The 24,152-nt window shown below is 46.8% G+C and overlaps 9 protein-coding genes across 9 annotated transcripts; 7 read left to right on the top strand and 2 right to left on the bottom strand.

The window, feature by feature from the left end:
* Positions 1 to 600: 600 nt before the first annotated feature.
* UREG_02151 (uncharacterized protein) lies at positions 601 to 2,354 on the top strand (the record flags this gene model as incomplete). The annotated part of the gene is made up of 4 exons (XM_002542589.1): positions 601 to 635; positions 764 to 906; positions 985 to 1,163; positions 1,188 to 2,354. The coding sequence occupies 4 exons, from the start codon at positions 601 to 603 to the stop codon at positions 2,352 to 2,354; spliced, it is 1,524 nt and encodes a 507-aa protein (XP_002542635.1).
* Positions 2,355 to 3,984: 1,630 nt separating this feature from the next.
* Positions 3,985 to 4,282, bottom strand: UREG_02150 (uncharacterized protein; the record flags this gene model as incomplete). Its single annotated transcript, XM_002542588.1, has 2 exons — positions 3,985 to 4,168; positions 4,269 to 4,282. The coding sequence occupies 2 exons, from the start codon at positions 4,280 to 4,282 to the stop codon at positions 3,985 to 3,987; spliced, it is 198 nt and encodes a 65-aa protein (XP_002542634.1).
* A 1,155-nt stretch (positions 4,283 to 5,437) lies between these two features.
* On the bottom strand, positions 5,438 to 7,751 carry UREG_02149 (uncharacterized protein; the record flags this gene model as incomplete). The annotated part of the gene is made up of 5 exons (XM_002542587.1): positions 5,438 to 5,527; positions 5,591 to 6,723; positions 6,784 to 7,179; positions 7,232 to 7,257; positions 7,315 to 7,751. The coding sequence occupies 5 exons, from the start codon at positions 7,749 to 7,751 to the stop codon at positions 5,438 to 5,440; spliced, it is 2,082 nt and encodes a 693-aa protein (XP_002542633.1).
* Positions 7,752 to 9,163: 1,412 nt separating this feature from the next.
* On the top strand, positions 9,164 to 9,376 carry UREG_02148 (uncharacterized protein; the record flags this gene model as incomplete). Its single annotated transcript, XM_002542586.1, has 1 exon — positions 9,164 to 9,376. One exon carries the CDS (start codon positions 9,164 to 9,166, stop codon positions 9,374 to 9,376), a length of 213 nt encoding a protein of 70 aa, XP_002542632.1.
* Positions 9,377 to 10,166: 790 nt separating this feature from the next.
* On the top strand, positions 10,167 to 10,838 carry UREG_02147 (uncharacterized protein; the record flags this gene model as incomplete). Its single annotated transcript, XM_002542585.1, has 2 exons — positions 10,167 to 10,547; positions 10,767 to 10,838. 2 exons carry the CDS (start codon positions 10,167 to 10,169, stop codon positions 10,836 to 10,838), a joined length of 453 nt encoding a protein of 150 aa, XP_002542631.1.
* Positions 10,839 to 12,301: 1,463 nt separating this feature from the next.
* On the top strand, positions 12,302 to 15,532 carry UREG_02146 (uncharacterized protein; the record flags this gene model as incomplete). The annotated part of the gene is made up of 3 exons (XM_002542584.1): positions 12,302 to 12,469; positions 12,528 to 12,850; positions 12,904 to 15,532. The coding sequence occupies 3 exons, from the start codon at positions 12,302 to 12,304 to the stop codon at positions 15,530 to 15,532; spliced, it is 3,120 nt and encodes a 1,039-aa protein (XP_002542630.1).
* Positions 15,533 to 16,142: 610 nt separating this feature from the next.
* UREG_02145 (uncharacterized protein) lies at positions 16,143 to 17,176 on the top strand (the record flags this gene model as incomplete). Its single annotated transcript, XM_002542583.1, has 2 exons — positions 16,143 to 16,493; positions 16,619 to 17,176. 2 exons carry the CDS (start codon positions 16,143 to 16,145, stop codon positions 17,174 to 17,176), a joined length of 909 nt encoding a protein of 302 aa, XP_002542629.1.
* A 1,398-nt stretch (positions 17,177 to 18,574) lies between these two features.
* On the top strand, positions 18,575 to 20,508 carry UREG_02144 (uncharacterized protein; the record flags this gene model as incomplete). The annotated part of the gene is made up of 7 exons (XM_002542582.1): positions 18,575 to 18,601; positions 18,653 to 18,707; positions 18,756 to 18,988; positions 19,044 to 19,150; positions 19,213 to 19,447; positions 19,654 to 20,157; positions 20,218 to 20,508. The coding sequence occupies 7 exons, from the start codon at positions 18,575 to 18,577 to the stop codon at positions 20,506 to 20,508; spliced, it is 1,452 nt and encodes a 483-aa protein (XP_002542628.1).
* A 683-nt stretch (positions 20,509 to 21,191) lies between these two features.
* Positions 21,192 to 24,085, top strand: UREG_02143 (DNA-directed RNA polymerase II 138 kDa polypeptide; the record flags this gene model as incomplete). Its single annotated transcript, XM_002542581.1, has 3 exons — positions 21,192 to 23,102; positions 23,241 to 23,950; positions 24,052 to 24,085. The coding sequence occupies 3 exons, from the start codon at positions 21,192 to 21,194 to the stop codon at positions 24,083 to 24,085; spliced, it is 2,655 nt and encodes an 884-aa protein (XP_002542627.1).
* Between the last annotated feature and the right edge of the window lie 67 nt (positions 24,086 to 24,152).

The raw sequence follows: 24,152 nt of genomic DNA, 5'->3' as shown, positions 1-24,152 counted from the left end.
TTGATCGGTCCCATTTATGAAGATCGTATAAACCCATCTTACAGCTCTCTGGCCACTTTTGCCTGCATATTAACAGGTGTTTGTGCCAACGATGTTCTGGCGCACTCCCCATTCACCCTGCCTACCTCAACAGCTCTTATCAGACTATCTACTGTGTTGCCGAGCCAGCATCATTGCTTCACAGCGTGTTCGCTGAGTCATTATTTTGACTTGGAGCTGTTACCTCCCTGTTGTTTTCTAAAGAAGTTCTGCATCTTAAAGTTCAGCCAAAATCCTCTCTTCTGTGTCCTATTACAGCACATTCTGCCCATATTTACGCTGTTATTCCTCCAGCCTTTGTCTTCTATCGATTTAAACTTGGTGAGGATATCTGGTGCATCTGTTGACAAGTTGACCTTCAGATTTCATCCCGTTGGAGACGTGAAAAGCGTGGCAAAACCGTCTACCAGGTCATCACCAGACAGTGCAAAATCCCAAGAGACAACCTTTTCCTTGGCTTCCCTCCATAGTAGTAACGTGAGCACTCTTGATTCAGCGGAGAGTGACTCGTCCCAAGCGTCTCCAACAAAGATTCGTCCTCCTGTATCTTCGGCCGGAAGAATGGTCGATTATAGGTACCCACGAGTGCCTCCACTGTACGTTCGACCCGTCCCGATTCTGACATGTGTGCGGCGACTTGCTGACTGGGTTGTTCATTTAGCCAGCCGTCTTCACTTCCACATACTATGCACCCAACAAGCGCTATGCTTCCTTCATCTGCTAGTATAATTAGTCGCGGTGACAACTATTCAATGCCTTATGCGATGCCTCGAACCAGTCTTTCGGTAGCCCAATCAACAAACTCTTTCGGTGACGCTACAAGATATCACCAGTATCCTGCCCGCTCTAATGATATGCCGATGAACGGTACCGCCAATACAGTATATGGAAATTCAGGAAATATATTCCTAGAATCCCCCACTAGACTAACACTTTCAACCATAGATTCACCGCCATGGCTTGATACAGAAATATACTACACTGTTGTGGCCAATGGCCAGGTTGTGAAGCCGGAGATCCAGGCCAGAATTCACAAAGGATTTTTTGTTGCCGGAGGGTACTGGACGTGTTATCGCAGAAATTACTTTTCCGTGTCGCTATCATTTGCCCTGCGGCCTTGGTCAGTGTGTACGACCTATTTAATACAGCGTCCTGGACGCGCACCGGAAAAGATACAATCTTTCGCTATGAAAATATCTGCATTTGTGAATGGACAAGAAAAGGAAACCCGCGAACTTATCCAACACACCCCAAAACGTGATAAGCAATCCGAAAGCAAACCCAGACGAGCAATTCTTCAGCCGCAACCGCCGCCGTCGCTCCTCCTTAACCATGCAGCGAATAATAACCACCTAAATTTCGGCCTCCCCCCAGCTCAAACCACTAGCATGCAAATGGACTATAGTTCATCTTATGGAAGCGCACAGCAATCCCCTCAAATACCAACGTCCCACACTTGGGAGCGAATCCAATTCCAAAAAGCCACGGCGAACAACGGGAAACGACGTGCACAACAACAGTTTTATAACCTCGTCGCAGAACTCTGGGCTGAGGTATCTGATCCTCTTGGGAATGGCAACGAGTGGGTGATGCTTTCCAGGAAGCTTTCTAACCCTGTGGTTGTACGTGGAAGGTCCCCCGGGCATTACAAAGATGCTAGACGTGACAGCAACGGCCGTATGACAACCTGCGAGGCAGACAGTGGAAATTCAACAATGGGGCACTTGGGAATGCATGCTGGCTTAAACCCTCCTCCACCACCACAATCCCGCTCACATCCTTCCTCACTTACTTATGACACGACCCCCCGTAACGGATCACATTATGATTATCGTCGCATGCCTTCTACAGATCAGTCTCCTTTGACCGCAAGCTCCCTCGTTTCTTCTTCCTCCTCATCCCCAGGCTACGACTATGCTTTGTTGAACGATCCGCTTAATTCAATGCAGCCCATGACAACCGCTACGTCGATTGATGGCTACGGGCAACCTTCATTTGCATCTGCACCCGGAGCATCACGAAGAGTTGAGCAGATGAATGTCCGCTGCGCTTTACCGTCATTCGAAGATAACACGAACAAGTCTCAAGAACAAAATGATGTCTCCCTCGGCGAAGCATTTGACCCTATGATCCCAATGTTGAATAATGACCACGGCGGAACGAACCAGTACATTAGAGGGCAGGCTTCTGGCAATTACCCGAACCACGAAGTCAGCCGTCCTTCATCTGGCGGAAGACTCAACTCCTACTCTACTCGCGCAGAGGATCATTCTTATGGTCGATATGATGCCATACATAATTCTCACGCTATGTGAGATAAGACGTTACGAATTCCCTTTTCTTTTGCTTTTCCCTACCAGTAGCGTTCAAAAATTCCAATGGTTTTCGCTGCAAAGCTGATGATTGCTTTTAACTTTCTAAAATACGGTTACCAGCCCTATGGGATTTTGTGACCTGGGAATTCAATGAGACAGCATCAGCCTCTTGGCCATGTTGATTCTGCTTGTGTTATGTTGCGCGACCTCTCATATGGAGGTTTCTTTCTATCCAAACTTTATCCTTTCGAGTGTTCCGAATTTCCTTTAGCGACGCGAATACTTGCCGCAAGTGCTCACAAACCTATCAGCGAAATTATGACCGGCCCCCCTATAAACATGACCTCCCTCCCTTAAAATGTGTGACACGGCCTGCATAAACAAGGACGAAATATTTCCTATTCCCCCCGAGCCGCGATATATGTGCCGTAGCTCTTACGCCCTAAAGGGGCATGGCATGACTCATTATCGTTCTTTGCTGATCATTTTAATTATGCCCCGATTTCAAGCATAACAAACCCAGCGAACACCAGCATATCCGATTAGTTTCATGATCTACAGCATGTTTATGTTATGATTGTGCCTCTCTGATACCTTACCAAATTCTCGTTATTTGTACCTTTCCAATTCAGGGCCAGCTAACTGTCTTAACATGACTATTTTATTTTCTATATCTGATGACTAGGTTAGGGCAACAAAGCATTCTTGTTCCGAGTGACTTTCAAAAACAGTCTAAAGGGAGAAGAGAAGACGGGACAACATTGGAAACCAAGTTAACCTCAAACCCTAAGTCAAAGTGTGTACGAAGGAGAATGGCTCTTAAAGTTCCCTTATTTTTGACTTTCTTTACACGCATTCTAAGGAGTATCCCTTTTTTTTTCACTGGTTGTTTCTTTTCTGTGGCTAATACATGACCTTGGTTTACTGCTAATGACCGAAGCTGATATGACTTGTTTATTTCATGGAAACAAAAGGGTGAAAAAAATCATGTTTTTTTCCTTTCTTCCAAGTTTTAGGGACCTGAAATGGATTATCTGCCTACTATCTAGACACTCAAATTTTCATAAAATGAATCATTACTATTTATTACTTGGGCTTTATGGGCTAGGGCAATTTGATATTTTCGAACTTTCAACATATCAGCTTTGTAGGGAAGATCGGTCAAATTAGACTTTGCTCGCTATTCCATATACAACCAGGTACCAGGCCTCAAATTCTACTCAACCAGTATTGTTCACAAGATGTCGCCATTGACATAGTAAAACGGCTGTAAATCTGCGAACCAAAGGTGGGATAACAGTATTGGCAAGATTGCACTTTCGCATGCTGATTTGGAGCCAGTTTCCTTCAAAGCTCAAAGCGAGCTTACCATATCCGTCTATTTCGACCACATCCGCCATGCTTCTCAGAAAAACAAAATGTTGAAAGCTGATTAGTAACTAATAGATATCCAACGTTTCCTAGTGCCAATGTTGTAAAGCTCCTATCTCATACCCAAAATGATATTCCCACCGATTCCCGAGAGTACCACCATAAGGCCGCCGTAAGTCAAGCCGAATAGTCGGTTCCAAGAGTAGGAGCATAGAAGAGACTCTTTGTTCGGTATTTTCTCCCATTTCCCTTACTGCGTTCACTTCTCCACGGCTCGAATCCGAACACTGATGTTCTTGTCTAATTCGGCCTTTTCCGCCTCCGTCGGTAACATTCCTAATGTTTTCTCGACGCGTGGCTCGGCCCACAGACCAAACGCGGCGTAGGCCATTAATCCAAAGCCAAAGACCAGCCGTGTGCGCGGCGATAAGTTGCGGTACGATCTGATAAGTTCCATAAAAGTTAGTCATTTTGGCATCGAGGTTTGCGGTTTGTGATGAAAATAGCCAGTAGCTAAAGGTACGGAGGGACATCATAGCTTACTTCCAAAGAGACATCCTGCTGAGGACTGGATGGCTAAAGGCGAACTGGGAGAATCGCGATCGACGGTTTCCAAGTCGTTTTGATATCTGATGTCTGAATTAGGTAGTTGACTAAATTCGGCGCTAGGGCGTTTTTGGCCTGGGCGCAAAACTTCCGTCGGGATCAGATCAACGTCAGGTTTACCGACTTTGGGCACCCGAATGGTACAAATTGACAAGGATCAGTAGCTATTTTGCTTTGAGCCCTGAACTTAACTAGTTAGTTAGCTGACAAGTGACTCAGAGACCCTTACGACGACGTGGCATACTAGTTGGATTTGACAAACTGGACATCTTCGCTGATTACCATTGACATCGAATCATTGGGTGACCACCTCCCTTCAACTCCCAGTCCCATTCAAGGCATTGCTTAAAGACTGGTTAATAACAGCAGAGAGAGAGAGAGAGAGAGAGAGCTAGGTAGAAACCTGGTTGCCAATTTTAAGGTCCCGACCGGACCCAAGGTTGGAAAACGGAGGCCAAATCTGTGCCTGGTCAAATAATTAGACAGATGATGGGTAGCATTGAACTGGCTACCCTCTTGGATATCCCTGTCCCCATTTCTCACCCACCAGTGAATCGCAGATTCCATGCCAGCGACAGTAAGGAATTCAATACCTCCAAATCTTTAAACATTGGAAACTAATGAGTTTTACTACCATATTTCTAATACTCTTGTTCTTTAGGTCCTTTTCGTGTTCTGTGTTCGAAGGGCGCATGTCGCGTATCGCACTAAGGATCAGTGAACTAGAGCGTGCATCCAGTCAACTTTTTATACAAGCAGGTCAAGAGCGTCCGAAAGCACGGATTTGTAGTAGTTGTTTAGGGCTTCAATTCAATAATATAACAAATACTAACATTCTGACCTTGAGTCTCGAGGTATCAATAGCCTTAATTTACAAACGGAGCTATGCATAAAATCATTGAGAAAGGCAATCAAAGACAACACAAGACAAAGCTGAAGCTCATGCCTCAAAGATATTATCAATCCTAACATTGATGGAGGTTAAAACAAGCAAAAACCGCTAGGAACTGCGGAAAAAGACTTGGTTCAGGGGTATAAAAATTTCACACTGAGACCAAATTGGAAGTGTCACCCAGCTAAATCATTGGAATCATAATAAATTGGGATTAGGCCTTGCCATAGGCTGCGTCAACTTCCTTTTGGAATTTGTTGATAATCTTCTTTCGCTGCAATTTCTGGGCGGCAGTGGTGAAGCCCTAAAAGCCAAAATTAGCAAAAAAAAAATATCCAAGTGATGAACGGAATGCAGGTAAACTTACATTCTGAGGGGTCCATTCTTCATCAGAGAGAACAACGCCCTCAATAATTTCAAATGGCTTAAGGCCACCGGCTCTACCAGCCTGTTGCATTTCCTTCAAAATGATAGAGTTCAGCTTGGGGTTGTGCACGAGGGTGCCAATACTGTCTCCTTCGATTCCATTCTGCTTCGCCATCTGGTGCAAAGCCGGTTCAGCGGGCACGATGATAGCGACAGGCTTGGATTGATCTGGAGCGGCATAAATGCAGATATTTGCAACAATATGAGCAGAACGATAGATCGACTCAAGCTTCTCCAGAGCGATATATTCTCCGTTCAAAGATTTGACGAGGTTTTTCTTCCGGTCGATGACTTTGATGTGGCCATATTTATCGAGCTCACCAATATCACCAGTCATGAACCAGCCATCATCAGTAAATGCGGCCTTTGTCTCCTGCTCGTTGTCGTAATAGCCTTCTGCGACACTTCCCCCACGGATCCAGATCTCACCCTGTGGTGGGGTACGGTCGGTAAAGTAGCCAGCTTCGGCAAAATCTACCAGCTTGATTTCAATTGCAGCGGGGATTTCACCAATCGCATCGGGGTTCCAGGCCATCGGATCGTTCAATCCGCCCATAGCTGAGGTTTCCGTCAGACCATACCCGTTGATCATTGGGCAGATCGCCATAGAGAGGAAACGTTGAGTTTCTTTGGAGATGGGGCCGCCACCGCTGAGCATGATGCGAAGTCTACCTCCAGTGGCCTCCTTCAATTTTTTGAAAACAACAGCGTCTAGTATGCCAGCGCCAGGAAGGCCTGTAGACATCAGAAATGACTTTGTGGCAAGGCCTCCCCAAAATAGCCCTTTGATAATCGCGCTGCTCTTGTTGACGTTGGCGAGAATGCCCTTCTTGACACTTTCCCAAACCATAGGCACGCCGACGAGGATCGTAGGTTTCAATTCCTTGATGTCGCCTTTGCAATTCCGCATAGACGCGTCCGAGAGGGTCTTGGGGCTTCCATAACCCATAGTACCGCCCCAGAACAAACAGATGTTTTCGAAAAGAAACTCCAAAATATGAGCTTGTGGGAGATATGTAAGAAGAACATCACTGGGACTAATGTGTTCGCCAACTACTGCATTAGCGCCGGCCACTAGAAAGCGATGTTAGCTGGTGGCGAAAAGAGAGCGGGAAGATTTTTCCGGTGACATACTGCCTGCGATAACGTTCTTGTGTTTCAAGGAAACGCCCTTGGGAGGGCCGGTTGACCCAGAGGTGTACATAATGCAGCAAAGATCTTCTGGAGAAGGAGGCACCGGGTCTACGGGATTCTCTATTCCAAGCTTTCTCAAATCCTCGAAGGACATCACATTGATGTGGCTAAATTCGGTTCTGAGCTTGTCAAGGTCGTTCTGCTTGACCTCGGCGGAAGTATCATAGACAACATTCTTGAGATTCGTTGCGTCCTTCAAAACTGTCATTAAAACGGGAAGAAGGCCGGGATCGAGGAAAATGGTGGAACTCTGAGTTTGGACAAGGGAGTGCTTGACACCCTCTTCACCCAAGGAATCATAAGCTGTAACGATCGTGATTGACTGCGATGCAGCACCTGTAGATCTGTTAGAGGGCAACATTGCAAGCTAAGGTGCAGAGGAACGTACCATGGGATAGAGCTAACCAGTGGGCACTAGAGGAATATCAAGGTTAGATGCAAACGTCACGTAGGAAAGTGCGCAAGCCCTACCTGGTGGCGCTGAACAAATGAATACGACTGCCTTTCTCATGGCCAATCTTTCGCAAACCGGCACCCAGCTGCAGTGCCAAAGCCTCGTACTCATTGAAAGTCATATACTCATATCCACTGAACTCAAAATACGTCCATTCTTTATCAACCTCCTTCTCAACGCCATCCACCAGCTTCTTCACTTTCTTGGTCTCGACGTGGGTCCGAATGAGAGTTCGGGAGCCAACAGCTTTCTTGTTGCCATACTTCTTGACACTCCATCTGAGATTGTCGTACACCGTCGCAATCTCGGGGTCTACGGTCGTAATCAACTCATCTTTCGCGGAGGGATGGCGGCGCGGGATCGTTTCTCCCTTTACAGGCTCATAGCCCGAAGCCTCGACGCTGAATGGAGGCTTTTTGGAGATGCGAGGATATAAGACAGCATTCTTCCCCATCTTGACGACGACTTCCAGCACAAGCTGGCAATCAGTGGGCTAGTTGAAAGGCCGATCGAAAAAGGGGCGACGATACTGGCAGAGAGCGTCTGACTGAGATGAAGCACGACGACGGAAAAGAGGAGAGGCGGCGGAAAGGAGGAGGATGGAGGAGGTTTTGCGGAGGAGGAGAAGGCAGTGTGGGGAGTGAGTTCAAGGGAGCCAAGGCCAAGCAGAGCTGGTTAACTTCCACTACCGGAACTTGTTGGGGGACTGGGCTGCGCTTTCCCCAAACCTCAGTCAACAGCCAAACAGAATCGCCAAGTTTAACTAATTAATAACCCTACTGCCAGCAATGAAGCCTTGCGCTGTGCTGTTCACCTCCTCCAAGAGCCTAGGCGAGGAGTGCGTACTCAGTACTCTTGTCCAGGAAGCATCCTCACCCCTTTTCCTTCTTGCTGCCCTTGCTCCCTGCTTGGCGGTCTAGATTGCCGACCTGACCCAGGGACCTTGAAGCTCGGCAATTTTCATGTGGGAGAAGAAGGTTCAGCCAGGCTGAGCTGTGCTTCTGTTTGGAAAATCAGGCCAATGATAGTCCCCCCAGGTTCCGAGCCGTGACAGAATCGCCAATTATGCCATGGCTGCCAATGTTTTGGACAATCAGACGCTTTGCTTTTCACCAGTCAGATGACAAGCTACCAACAAGAGGCGAAACCGCAAGGCTTCACTTTGAGAAGCTGACCAACTGACCAGGGCTGCATCATCTTGCATATGCAATACCCTTCACCAGAGTCGAGCTTGGAATATACTCTGTATTCTGAACACTCGGTCCCAGGAGAAGAAAAATTCAACCCTCTTGTTAGTGAATTGTACATGAGCTGCTGTTGAAACTCCATCTAACTCTTTGACAGAAGGTAATAATACCTTGAATAGGCCTCGTGAAGGACATCTTGACGATCAGTTGCGATACCACGTATTCAGACCTTGTTCAAAACATAGCAGCTGATATCTAAACATTGTGCAGCAAAAAGCCACATCCACCATCATTCACTGCTCTTTCTTTTGTGATAGGTCCAGAATCTCAGGCCTCACCTCTTGTGGCACAGAATGGGAAAATAACAATCCACCTCAGAGAAAATTCCACCCCGAACATAGGCCAAATACTTAACTTACAAATCCCAGGAGGAAACAAAAGCCCATTTCCCTCCACTGCATGACGATATTTCTCTCTATCAGAACACCAAAATGCCACCATTGCATGCCAGATGGCATATTGAAGCTGGCACCAGGCATGTTGACTTCCCTTATCACCTCCCAAAGGCCAGTCTCTCTAGCCTCCTTTTACTACCTCTCCTCTAGATCAAATTGGTCCTTTAGTCTTCTGCCTTAGCTCTTACCCCCAGGACCCACCGTCACGCTTACTTCAATCAACCATGTACAAGGAGTACAAGACGATGTATATGTATTCCGGAAATGGTTGCAAGATTGGAGAATGCGACGGGATTAAGTACACAGCAGCTCCTTGCCCCAAGAAACCCACCAGCGGTATACGCCACTACCTCGATTACAAAATGATTCCTGCTGGCGACCAGACGAAAGTGGACACAGTCATGGCAACCAAGACGCAGGCTCCTACCCCAGCCTAGGTGGGTTAGTGCTAGAGAGCTTGAATCTAGTGTGAATATTGCTAACACTTCTGACACCAGCAGTGAATGACCCCTTTGCTGGTGCTTAATACGGCCACCCCTTGGTTGCTCCAGTTTGCAGAGCAGTGATGATGGCTACTCTTATCGGAATTGTCGTGTTGGAACCTGTCTTCGGAGCTCTTCTGGCATCTACTTGTTGGTTTGTTCCATATGCAGCTCTAACAGACTACCCGATGAAAATACTTTTAAATGTGGAGCTACTGTGGCAGTAATGGCGTGAAGATGATCTGGTCAGACACATCGACCTTGAAAGCATGCGTCTGGCATTTGCTTTTTTGTACGACAAAATATTTTGAGACCTTGGGGGCTGTACTATGCTGGGGCCGCCACCTAGTACATTTTGGCCCGGTTCGCCTAGACGATCTTTGCTCTATCTTTCAAATCTATGCAGCAAGATCAGACACTATAAGACCAGTACAGGCAGCTGCTGTTTTTAGGAGCCAAATCTTGCAGCCAGGGTCCGCGGAAACAGCAACGTCCCGTGACTAGAGTACGTGATGAGGAAGATTGTGTGTATGCCCAAAGGAGATGACGAAGCGTGGCTCTTCATCTAAAGTCCTCTTTCAAGGAAAGGCTTACTCCGTTCATCTCAAAAACGAAGCATGGGCACACCACGTGATCCGCTGACTCGACTCTTCGCAAAGTTCCTGCCTCCAAAAAACTTGCTAGACCTTCACCCAAATACTCACCTCAGTACGTCCACTTCGTTAAGGAGTCATAAACTCTCCTCATGGATTCTCGAGAAAAGAGCTGGTTCTCTTCCGTCCGCGTTCGGGTTTGCAACTTCCGAGCCGAGAGGGATTCCACCCTCACTTCTTTTCACGAAAAGCCCCCATCTTTACCGTCAACGAAATCGGTGTTCTTACATCTTGACGGTACTAAGGTTGTGGAGAGAGTTACTGGTGTAGGCGGCACGGGCATCGTCATTGACCAAAGACCGTACGCGCTCAAAATACCTCGGATTTCAAGGCCTATAGAGATTGATGGGGTGCCTGTGGCTACTGGGAGATTAACTCCTGAAGGAGGGGACTACAATGAGCGACCCGATCTTATTCATTCAATCCAAGATGAAAAGGCTGTTTATCAAAGGCTGGGTGACCATCCCGGGATGGTATGCTGCTTCAATCTTTCATCAGGCGACAGTTCAATCCAGATGGATTTTATGAAGAATGGTGATCTTTGACACTACCTGGTTAAACAACAGCCAGAGAAAGTGACTCAGCTATCTTGGTTAGCATCAATGGCACACACCATATCACACATCCGTGACTGTCACATCATCATCACTGATGTATGCTTGGACAACATATTACTGACTGATGACCTACAGGCAAGGTTTTGTGATTTTGGAGAGTCAGCAATTATGCCTCTTGATTCAGATTTGAATGACACTGAAGTCTGATGACCTTGGGTTCTCAATTATGACAGACATTGGGCAATTTGGTGTTGTCATGTTTGAGATCATTACTGGCCAAAAATGCAAGTTCAACCTCATGGAGGGATTCGGGGGACCAGGGGGAGAGTACACTTGGCTGCGGAGAGACAGTCTTACCTCAACTATGGACATATGGCTAGGTCATATTATTGAGAAATGTTGGGCTCATGGGATTTTTATGTCTGCTAGAGATCTCGCTGCAGAGTTGGACAAGGAGAAGATTGGTGAAGTTGAGTAGAATTTCATGTGTCATATTCATACATATTAGAAAGAATCTTACAAATATGGCTTACAAGTCATACACATGACCTCTGTGCCATTTTATATTCCAAGTCTTTGATAGTTCACCTTTGCTGCTGTTTTAAAGATGATGGTAATAGTTGAATGGAGAAAACACTCCCAGACATGGGCTTAATTATTGACTAGTGCCACTGCTCCTGGGCCTATTAAAAATGCAACAAGGCCATGAGCTAACAAGGTGATTCATGATTTAGGTGACAACAGTTCACTCCATTCGGTTCATAGTATTATTGTCCTTACTATCACATTTTCTCTATAAAGCATCACTATGCTCAAGATATGAAGAATTCAATCACTATCTTTTTGCACATTTTGTGGTATATATTGCCCTTAACAAGCAACATGATATTATGTTGGCAGAAAGACCTTTGCACCCTCCCTAGTATTGAGACATAGAGCCCAAGATCTTAAGCAAGAATACCACTTTGACACAGTCTCTATCTCACAATGCCAGCTCCATCCGAAAACGATAGGAAAGAGCCAATCCTAGGCGCAACCCGTGCTGCTCGTGTCCCGAAGATCGAGCCATCAGAATCCCAAAACCCACAGCAGAAGGGTACAACCGCAGAACCCGAGATTGAGTGCTCATTTTCGACTAAGGCAGAGAACTGGCCCGATTGTTGGTTTTGCAACGAACAACTGGGCGATTTTCCACCTTGTGTCTGTTCGGAATGCCAGTATCCAAACTAGGCAGCCATGTGTCAGTCCAAAGTTCTGGCGACCGCATAGTTAGTTACACCTCGGATTTTGGAGGTCGACATTTCAGAAGGTACCTAAAGATAATTTATGACCGACCAGAGCAGGAATGGAACAGTCCAGTTGAATATTGCTCCATATTCACAACAGGGAGCGAATGTTTATGTATCAGAATGGTGGTATGTGACAACATGTATTATAGCAGCTTGGATGTGCCTTCGATTGCTGTGTTCAGGCTCAAATTCGAGGTGTTCAGCTGGCGCCGGTTATTAGTCATCAAACCCAGGCTCCTAAACCTTAGATTTCAGTTAACTAGTTACATCAGATAACAAAACTTTAAAATAGCTGGAATCCATTTACTCCGTGCATCTCGTTGCTGTTCGGATGCTTAAGACCAACCCAGATCCAATGCTTCGCTGTTAGACATTTAAGCCATGTTACACTCCGCGTCATGGCTGCAATCCACTTGCACTTTCCAAGAGAGTTATTTCTGTTCACGATGCGCAGTACTGTTGAAGCGGCACGGGGCGGCTGTGATCAGAAACTCGAAATTGCGCAACGGGATTCTCAGCTCAAGAAGGGAATTCCATGCTAGTCAAAAGGTATGCTACCAAACTTAGCTTTATCTTTACCCGTCCTAATCCCGCGTTTCCGGTTTAGAATACCTTTCCGTCACCGAGTGCCCTTCTGGATGAAAAGTCGAGATCTCTTTTCCAGTCAGAACTAGCACGAAAAGACGATATCTTTAAATACCTCAAGGGCTGGAAGCCTTTGGCGCCGGACCTTGACATTGATCCCGTTCGTGTACCAGCTCAGACGCCACACCACACTGGTTCAAAATGGGTTGGAAACATGTTGAGGGATGAACCCATGGTTAATGGCGAAAGCCCCAGGGAATGGGATCTAGATATTTACCAAGATTTTCCAGAGGAAGATGGTCATTTTCCTTATTTATGGCCCGGAGATTTGGTACTACTGGAACAGTAAGCGTCCCCAGTCCTCCTTCACAGGCCGGTGAAATGCTGACAAGGTACAGAGAAACCGGGTTTAGCAGTGGACAGTTAGCCGTTTATGTTCGTACGATTAGCGATCAACAACAGTTTTACACGGATCGGGGGAAATGGCGTGTAGCCCACCCTAATGAAATGAATTTTGCCTTGAAAGCGCGAGCGGCTCCGGAAATGCTCGCACCCCTCTTACCGTATTTTCCAACGTCGACCGTGGAAAAGTCATGGTTACCCCAATTAGGCTTGGAGGGTGGAGTACCCCGACCGGTAGGGCGACGCCTACTGGAGTGGATGGCTTCGTTCGAGCAAGGGGCCCAGGAATTTTATAGTGAGCATGCGAGCCGATTGGACGATATATACAACCTTTTGGCAGACAATAAGGAAGTCAAACTGCTTACGCTCGACGAGATTGGCCAAACGTTGTTCGGTCGGGATCCTGGGACTTTGAATGAAGCACAACGATATGCAATTCACGATGCCCTAAAACGAGAATCGTTCTATATCATTCCCAACAAAACTCATTCTACGAGCGAATCTTATACTATTCGGCCAAAGAAAGAAGCGGATGTTATTAAAACTGTTATAAACTGGGTACGCCAGTATCAAAACAACCGAGCAAGACAAGCACTGGGCTGGGAATCTGGAGTTCAGCAAACATCGCCGCTGGGCTCATTTATCAAGAAAGCCAGGAAAATGGTATATTTGAGTCGACAGTCTCGTGAACCCACACTTTCATTCTCCGTTGGCCCTACAATTCAGCAGCCGACGACGGGAAGGCAATCTGGCGCCGTAAACTCGGAAATATCAGCAGCGGAAGAGTTTTCAGATTCGGACAAAATGATTATCACGTTCTTGCGATTATGGGTTACCCCTCCATCGTTGATGTCTAGTTCAATTTTGAAAACAACAGGATCTATGATTATCCGAAATATTGAGATGTATGACGGCTATCCCATGACCTCTCAAACGGGCTATCTTTTCCTGCAAGAGATTGGGGTTGTGGCACCCTGGGAAAATCTCCATCTACTGAGCGAACTAGTAGCGTTACCGGGCCACGGAGTTTCCCCTGTTTCTGACCAGATAGCCAAAGAGTGCAACGAATTCTGCGAGACTATGACCGCTGATAGCCTGAAGGATTCAATGAAAGATCTCCGAACAGATTGGGGTGGCCTTCCCGTCTTCTGCGTTGATAGTCCAGGCGCTGCTGAAATTGACGACGGATTTTCAGTTGAGCCTGTGAATGGTTCGGAGAACGAGTACTGGATTCATATCCATGTCGCAAATCCTTCTGCATTCATCCCTCCCGATCACATACTTGCGAAGGGTGCAGAACATTTCAAAAGGTCATTCTACTCTCCGGAGCGGATATATCCCATGCTTCCTCCAAGCATCACACACACTCATTTCAGCCTAGGACCCGGTAAGCCTGCACTGACAATCAGTGCGAAGGTCAACATGCAAGGAGAAATACTTGATAAAAAAATTGTTAGCAGCTATGTCAAGAATGTTATATACATCACACCAGATCGGCTGCGAAAGCTTTTCGGTATTGATTATGATAACGTTCCCCGCATGACATTGGCTGTCGGTGGTGAGCTTGGGGAACCAAGCCGACCAGAACTTCAAGATCATATAACTGAGGAGCATGGACAGTCCCTACGAACATTACAGAAATTACTCAAAGCTCGCTGGGAAGTAAGGCTGAAGAAAGGTGCAATCGATTCTGCTTCAATTCAACGATCGCAACCACTTGTTTCAGGTATTAATGGTCAGATCGAGTCTTATTCGGTAGATGACGCCCCTGTTTCTCGTCTGCGTGAAGACCCGATTATTAGCATTAGTGGTTTGATGCTAGATCCGCTTGAAACCACAGAGAGCACCAAACAAGATCTCGTTTCACATGCAATGTTGCTTGGTGGAGAGATTGCCGCTCAGTGGTGCAAAGAAAGGGGCATTCCACTAATATTCAACGGAGCAACCCAGCGGCCCGAAGACACTGTTCTCAGTGAAATACTCGGGAGCAAGAAATCGTCATCGAGTATTCGTCGTTCAAAGGGCTACTTATCACCCGTACCAATCCGTCACACTGCTCTAGGGATGGACCAGTACACTAAATGCACGAGTCCCCTCAGACGATATTCGGATCTCCTTGGCCACTGGCAGATCGAAGCGGCTTTGCGCCATGAGGCCGAGACAAAGAAGCCAATAAGCCAGCAAAACAAGGCCGTCTTGCCCTTCTCCAAACAGGAAGTGGACGCTCTGATTGCTAGGTCAAATTGGCAAAACCGTGTCAAGGACCGCGCACAGTCCACGTCTCGGGATTTCTGGGCTTTGCAGCTCTTGTTCCGCGCGCACAACTATAACCAAGCGGAGTTGCCCGAAACGTTTCAATGTCTGATCGTGACTCAAATGCTCGAGGGCACAGTGTCAAATGTCAAAAATTCCAAGACGCAGTATATGGGCTCGTTGCTTCCATTTCGCTTGCGCTGCTGCATCTCAGTGGATAAGGGTATGCCACCGTTGCAAGCAGGCGATGTCGTTGACGTGAAGCTCCAACAGGCCAACCTTTACAATGTCTTCTTAGATGTCGATTTTGTGAAATTGGTGAAGCGGCTTCCAGAGGGATCTGCGAATACTTTTGCTGGCTTTTTCATTTGAATATTTACTTTTATACCCTGTATTATATGAACCTTGGTATCTCCGTTGCTGTGAGCTCCCCTCTATCCTATGGCGTGTTTTGGCCGTTGAATTCGGTGGCGTCTTTGGGGTTGCAGGATGATACATTATTTGGATTGAGATTATGCATTCGTGGGAGTTTTGTTGATTGCTCATTGATGTAAGAAATATTGTCTGACATAATTGATAGGATGTGATCAGGATGTTTCAGCATAGACAACCGGGCAGATGAGTCCTTGCTCGTTTTCTTTGACTGCCTTTATTATTTACTTAAACGCAGTACAGAAAGGGCAGACCATACTTCCAGTCGCACGATGCCATTTTGATATGACGCCATACCTACCTAGGCTGTGTGGTGCAAGCGGGATGCTTGTCCTAATGCTCGACTGCTCGCTGTGTTCTAGGCGATGTAGAGTTATTAAATTATGCTCGAACTTTGCGCTGGGTGTTGCGTCATGACTCGACTTCGTATATAGGCCATCAGTGTCCGCGATAGTATAGAACCCCAAACTAGCCTTGAACGACTCGAGTCTTTTCTAGTTCAAATACTACTCCACGGTTCAAAAAGCAGTCGGTCTACTACTTTCTCAGCATGGCAAACACCCCCTTCCACGCAGGCGCCACCGCCCTCATAACTGGAGCTAGCAGCGGGATTGGCTTCGCCGTGGCCCAATTATGTCGTTCCCACGACATGAACCTCATTTTGGTAGATATTCACGCGGATAATTTGGCTAAAGCCCACACCCTTCTTGGAGACACCGCAAAGGCGAAGACGTTGACCCATGTTATGGACGTTTCGGACGAGCCGTCGTGGGAGTATCTACGCGCCAAAGTCGGATTTAATTTCCCATCAGGTGTCGACTTGTTAATGCTGAACGCGGGGTCCGTTTTCAAACCGAAGCAACCAGAAAATCTGTGGGAAGATTTGGATTACTTTCAAAAGGTGTGATTCTGCGTCACTTACCTATCCATCTAGTATCAAAGCTGGTTTGGTCTCCAATTGCTTGAAATCTGAGAGCGAATGCAACCTGTTCCACAGATACTAATGTCCAAAAACACTTCTACCAGACCTTTGCGACTAATTTAAACGGCGTGCTCAATGGAATCTGCACATTCCTACCCCAGTTACGCGACAACGCTGGCAAAGGGCCCAAAGCAATTGTCATCACTGGTTCAAAACAAGGCATCACAAACCCCCCGGGAGGAAAGAATCCAGCATATAATGCCAGTAAATCAGCACTGAAATCGCTCGCTGAGCACCTCGCTCATGATTTGCGCTCCAATAGTGCCACCAAGAGCATCCATGTCCATCTTCTAGTTCCTGGTTGGACATTCACCGGCCTCACTGGGAGTGAAGGCCCTGTTCATGATGACCAGGCACGCGAGGCAAAGCCCAAGGGAGCGTGGCTTCCAAGTCAGGTTGCGACGTACATGTATGAAAAGATGAAGAAAGGGAAATTCTATATCATTTGCCCCGATGAAGACGTCAGCGAGTCATTGGATAAAGCTCGGATGGCGTGGGCGATTGGGGATATCACTGAGGAGCGCCCAGCTTTGTCACGGTGGGACGAGGATTGGAAAGAGAAAGCGACTGAGTGGATTAATAAAGAAGCAGAAAGGCGATAGGCAAGCCAGTTAGTCTTTTGACAGCCTGCAATAGTCTTGCTGTTGTAACCATAGGGAATATGGGATTTCTGGTGTAATGCTGACGAGAATTTGATAATGAATATAGAGGCATGTGAAGATAAGTTTGCGGACGTTTCGATTGAGATTGAAGCTGTCCAGACTCGTAGTCTAGATGCTTCATTTGTTGTTAGTACGCATTCATTCCGAACTATTAAGAATATTGGAATATTCTCTTGAGACTTGGTCTTCAGGGATGGTTGAAGTTTTCAAATCAAATCCATTGATGTAAAATAATCCAAACTCCTGTGTTTGCCGCCAATATAAGCAACAAATAGGCACCGCTGTGCCGGCAATCACTGACATTTTCCTATTCTGCCGGCCGTGTGCCGAATCCTGCAGAGGTAGGTGCTTAGAAGCGAGTTTAAAAACACCAAATTAGATGCACCACCAACAGACATATCCATGTATAATAACCATTCAAGGGCGTATAGTACAGGTTCAAGAATTTTTCGCTATCGTGAAATCCGGCGCTGAACAAGGACCGAGTTTCTGAGCGGCAGGCGAGGAGGTTTTTAGAGATCCATTTACAAACTAGTAAATAATTAGCCAAAATCGATTCTCCTCAGAGAAGTGCGGCATCTGAATCGCTGCATAAAGCCGGCAACATGGTGCTTGTTGGGCGCAATTTTAAGCGGGACGGGTAAGTGTCGGAAGCCAACCAGATAGCGCCTGTAGCTATGAAGTAGAAGCCCAAACTTACACTGGTAGAAGCAATTCACTGAAACTGCTGTGTAAGAACGCAACGGCGGCCTGTTTGGATTCATATTGTCAGCAATGTTGGTAGATGCAATTGGCATTATCAGTTGGACCAAACTGGTGTCGGAATTTCGGCTTGGTCAAGTAAGAAAAAGGGGATAGACAATAGAGAACCCACCCCAAACATGACAACGCTTCTTACTACGGAGGCATTTTCGGACGAGGTGAGTTCATGATATGCGGTGGACAGATAACCCCGTTTATCTTGAACTCGGCGGGAGGAAGACTGGACGACGACACGCTGTTTTGGAGCCATAAGGGGCAAATATTCGGATTCGGTTTCTCGATCGATGTGCAAAGATAATGACCGCTGTGAGTCGTGAGAGATTAAAGTATATGTTTTCAGCACCGAAGTTGAGTTGATTGCAAGAGTTCAAGAATATTCCAATTTGAGTTGCGCTTTTGGATTTTCCATTTGCGCTATTGGGCGTTTAGCTCGCCGGAACTGCAAACCGACTACGTCGAGCCATTGGGAGCTCTAATGCATCCATGGAGAACGAAGTTGACTGCGACGGGAAGCGCTTCAATTGCGCAACGATCTTGCAGATTTATGACCCTATCATACATTGATTCGTGATAAAGATGGCAAGCATAGATGATTTTTTCAAGGTACCTCTATCCCTCAACTTAGCTTGACAGCACTAACCCGCCCACTTATAGAAGCCCTTGTTGCCATCGGGACAGAAGCGCAAATCCGAACCACTTCGGGACCCAAGTACAAACCTTCCTGCAGCTATATAGTACGGAATCTGACTTTATTTAGACGAGATATATAAATCTGCCAAACTTGACGCCAATGGTGATGCTCGGGGTAGCAAGAATGCTGCTGTAGAAGATGCAGAGGACGAGGATATTGCTGGCCCAGAGCTCCCGCCGGATCTTGCAGAGGAAGACATCCCCGACGATGAAGAGGGCCGTTTTTTTGGAAGTGGGGTGACTAGAGATACGAGTAGTGCTTTGGATTTCATCGAACAGCAGGAAAAAGAAGGCGTTCAGGTCAGGATATCCGTATTCAATTCACGCACTTCCGTGCTAATATCGAGTGTAATAGTCAGGAAAAATTGACGCGACATGGTTACGGCGCACTGCTCTTAATTTTGAGAAGCGGATTTCGAAGAACGCGGAACTGAGGGCCAAATTTGAGGATGACCCGCAAAAGTATGCTGGCTTCGGTTTCACCCCTGAGTCGGTAAATCAACTTACAGGTCGCCCTATTATAGGTTTATGGCATCAGAAGCGGATTTGGACGTTGATATTAAAGGGCTATCAATTCTCTCTGAGCATCCTGCTCTTTACCCAGAATTCGCTGAACTTGGTTGCGCCGGGTCTCTCGTCTCATTACTAGCTCACGAAAATACCGATATCGCCATTGATGTTGTGCAAATTCTCGCTGAATTGACGGATGAGGATGTGGAGGCAGAAGAAGAGCAATGGGAAGCGTTGGTGAATGCTATGGTAGGCTCATTTTTCACCATTGATCTAAACCCATACTTACATCCTGAAGCTAGATGCCGACGTTATTGAGCTTTTATCACAAAATCTTTCCCGGCTAGACGAGGACCTGGAAGCAGACCGGTCAGGGGTGTATCATATACTAAGTACGGTCTTCCTTCATATTGTTGCCTTAATCAAGCCGCTGACGATTACAAGATGTTTTGGAGAACCTATGTTCCAAGTCATCGATAGCAGAGAAAATCGGACAAGAATCAGATATCATACCTTGGCTTCACTCACGAATACTAAAGAGTGAGAAATCGGTCTCGCAGAACAAACAATATGCAGCAGAGATCCTTGCAATATTGCTACAGTCATCGACAAAGACTTGCGAGAGGTTCATTGGGTTGGATGGCGTGGACGCTTTGCTACGGCTACTTAGTCTATACAGAAAACGCGATCCCGAAAAGGACTCTGACGAAGAAGAATATGTCGAAAACCTATTCGATAGTATGACATGCATTGTCGATGGGGCAGCTGGGAAAGCGAAGTTCGTTGAGGCAGAAGGAGTCGAGCTTTTGCAGATTATGCTTCGGGAAGGCAAAATGAGTAAGCTTAGGGCGTTACGGGTCCTCAGCCACGCCGTTGGTGGGAAGGACGGAATTCAGGTATGCGAACGGCTTGTAGAGGCGGGGCTCTTAAGAACCGTGTTTGGGATGTTTATGAAAAAGGTAAGTCAAACTTTGTGCCCCTAATTAAATGAAGAAGTAGACTCGCTGACATCTTTACAGCAAGACAATCAAACAATAGAGCACCTGCTAGGGATTTTTGCATCTCTCCTCCGGTCACTCCCAGGCGAGTCTGCCGGACGCATTAGAACATTGGCAAAATTCGTAGAAAAGGATTACGAGAAGGTTACTCGATTGGTGCAGCTCCGGCGAGGGTACGCATCAAGACTTGTGCCTATTGATCAATCGATTGCGCAAGAGCAAGAAAGCTTGGCCAAAGATGAACAGGACACAATGGCCGCTGAATGGCTTTCTCGAAGATTGGACGCTGGACTCGTCCCGTTGCAGGTATGAATTAATCTCTGTAGTGTTCTACGATTGCTAATACAATTTAGATTATTGATGTTATCCTCGCATGGCTTGTAGCTGAAGACGATGGCTCTAAAGCGAAAATTAAATCTCTTTTATCTGAGCAAGATCAAGATTTAAGTATAATTCGGGCAACACTTGAAGGTGAGCTTCTCTGGCCGGGAGTGCTTGACTTAGATGCTAACATCACGCAACAGAACAGGTCAGTGGCTTGGAAGACACAGAAAGGGGAGGAGGAAGAAAAGGACATGCTTAGCACTCTGCTGGGATTCTTATAAATATTGGCCAGATGTAAATTATGTACTCCGTACTCTATAGACGTCGAATTGAACATCGACATCATCCATGTCGAAGCATGGGTCTCAATTTCTTGGCGTTAGCCTGACTAAACCTAAACGGGAAGCATCTGTGGCGGCCTCCAGAGAGGATCTTTCATGAATGCGCGGACGTGAAGGGAAGCATGGTTCTTCTCAACCTCCTCCATCGCGCACAACCGCCTTGCTGAGGCGCACCTATCCTCGATTTCCATTTCATTCTGACACCTAGCAATTACATTTTTACTTCCATTAACTTCATTCTTTTGACGGTCTTGTTCCATGCGGCGTTTTGAAACTTTCAACTCCGACAAGTGAAAAACACCCTTCAGCGCGTCGATCGATATAGTCAGCATGGAAGAATACGAGGACGAGTATGGCGAAGATGGCTACTACGAGGCGGAGGAAGGGATCACATCTGAAGACTGCTGGACTGTCATCTCTTCGTTCTTCGAATCAAAAGGCCTGGTGTCCCAGCAGCTCGACTCCTTCGATGAATTCATTTCAACGACGATGCAGGAACTGGTGGAGGAGCAGGGGCAAGTGACACTTGATCAAACAATAGCTCCCGAGGAAGATGATCCCGATCCGGTCCTGGTACGACGTTACGAGCTAAAGTTTGGCACGGTGATGCTCGCGCGGCCCTCGATGACGGAGGGTGACGGAGCCACGAGTATCATGTTGCCGCAAGAAGCACGCCTCCGAAACCTGACGTATGCGAGCCCCCTTTATCTCGGAATCACAAAAAAGGTCGCCGAAGGCCGAGAACGATCGCTGGCTGAACGTGACGAAGACGAAGAGCCGGAGGAAAAGGGCGATGAAGAGAGGAGGGCGAGAGGGACGTATCTACAATGGGCACCTAGAGCGCTGCCGGAAGATGAGGAGGGCGAAGAGAATATCTTCATCGGAAAGATGCCGATTATGTTGAAGTCGAAATACTGTATCCTCAAAGACCTTGGGGAACATGCACTTTATAACTGGAACGAGTGCCCTTATGACTCTGGAGGCTACTTTATCATAAACGGCAGTGAAAAGGTTCTTATTGCGCAAGAGCGAAGTGCTGGAAATATCGTTCAGGTTTTCAAGAAGGCTCCTCCAAGTCCTACTCCATTCGTTGCCGAGATTCGAAGTGCCGTTGAAAAAGGCTCGCGAATCCTCTCCCAGCTGTCTATTAAACTTTTCGCCAAAGGAGATAGCTCTAAGGGCGGATTTGGGCCTACTATTCGTTCTACGCTACCCTATATCAAAACCGATATACCTATCGTCGTTGTTTTCAGAGCTCTGGGAGTTGTTTCTGACGAAGATATTCTTAATCACATTTGCTACGACCGCAACGATACCCCGATGCTAGAAATGCTAAAACCTTGTATTGAAGAAGGTTTCGTCATCCAGGATCGTGAAGTTGCCCTCGACTTTATCAGTAAGAGAGGTTCTTCGCCGACGAGCATGAACCATGAAAAGCGTGTCAGATATGCAAGAGATATCATACAAAAAGAGTTTTTACCACACATTTCGCAAAGTGAAGGAAGCGAGACTCGCAAAGCCTTCTTCTTGGGATATATGGTGCATAAGCTGCTCCAATGCGCTCTTGGCCGACGGGATGTTGACGATCGCGATCATTTCGGCAAAAAGCGTCTTGATTTAGCTGGGCCTTTACTTGCCAACCTGTTTCGAGTGCTCTTTATGCGACTGACGAAAGACCTCTATAAATATGTCCAGAGATGTGTCGAGACAAACCGCCAGCTGTACCTGAAGATCGGAGTCAAGGCGAGCACGTTGACTGGTGGTCTAAAGTATGCTCTTGCTACCGGAAATTGGGGTGAGCAGAAGAAGGCAGCGAGCTCGAAAGCCGGTGTCTCACAGGTTCTCAACCGTTATACTTATGCCTCTACGCTCTCACATCTTCGGCGAACGAACACTCCAATTGGTCGTGACGGCAAGATTGCCAAACCTCGTCAGCTGCATAATACTCACTGGGGCCTGGTTTGTCCCGCCGAAACCCCGGAAGGTCAAGCTTGTGGTCTTGTCAAAAACTTAGCTCTGATGTGTTACATCACTGTTGGTACGCCTAGTGAGCCTATTATTGACTTCATGATCCAGCGGAACATGGAGGTTCTAGAAGAGTTTGAGCCTCAAGTGTCTCCCAATTCAACCAAAATTTTCGTTAATGGTGTCTGGGTTGGCGTACACAGAGACGCATCACACCTCGTGAGCACAGTCCAGTCTTTACGTCGGCGAAACTTGATTTCACATGAAGTCAGCTTGGTATGGGATATCCGTGATCGGGAGTTCAAGATTTTCACCGACGCCGGCCGTGTTTGTCGACCACTATTTTTAGTTGACAATGATCCGAAAAGCGAGAACGCTGGCTCTCTTGTCTTAACCAAAGAACATATTCACAAGCTTGAAGCGGACAAAGAAATCCCCGCAGATTTGGACGCAGAAGAACGTCGGGAACGGTATTACGGTTGGGATGGGCTTGTCAAATCCGGTGTGGTTGAATACGTGGACGCGGAGGAGGAGGAGACCATCATGATTGTCATGACTCCTGAGGACTTGGAAGCTTCCAAACAATACCGGGCGGGATATATTCCTGAGGAAGATACATCCGATCCCAACCGCCGTGTCAAGTCCAAACTCAGTCAAAAGGCACACACCTGGACTCATTGCGAAATCCATCCCAGCATGATTTTAGGTATCTGTGCCAGCATCATTCCGTTCCCTGACCACAACCAGTCTCCTCGTAATACATACCAGTCCGCTATGGGTAAACAAGCGATGGGTGTTTTCCTTACCAATTTCGATCAAAGAATGGAAACCATGGCGAACATCCTCTACTATCCACAGAAACCCCTGGCCACAACGCGGTCGATGGAATTTCTCAAATTTAGAGAGCTTCCAGCCGGTCAGAACGCAATTGTTGCTATCGCTTGTTATTCTGGATATAACCAAGAAGATTCTGTTATCATGAACCAGAGCAGCATCGACCGCGGACTCTTCCGAAGCTTGTTCTACCGGACATATACGGACTCCGAGAAAATGATAGGCTTGACAGTAGTGGAGAGGTTCGAAAAGCCGATGAGGTCAGATACCCTACGGATGAAACACGGAACGTATGACAAAGTCGACGATGATGGTATCGTAGCACCCGGCGTCCGTGTTTCTGGTGAAGACATCATTATTGGAAAAACTGCACCGTTAGCCCCTGAATCAGAGGAACTTGGCCAGAGAACAAAACAACATACTAAATTAGACGTTTCTACGCGCTACGAAGCACGGAGAGCGGTATCGTTGACCAGGTCCTTGTTTCTACAA

Source organism: Uncinocarpus reesii, genomic scaffold (genome assembly GCF_000003515.1).
Source record: "Uncinocarpus reesii 1704 scaffold_1 genomic scaffold, whole genome shotgun sequence".
Classification (NCBI taxonomy): Eukaryota; Fungi; Ascomycota; class Eurotiomycetes; order Onygenales; family Onygenaceae; genus Uncinocarpus; species Uncinocarpus reesii.
This window is presented reverse-complemented; position numbering and strand designations above follow the sequence as displayed.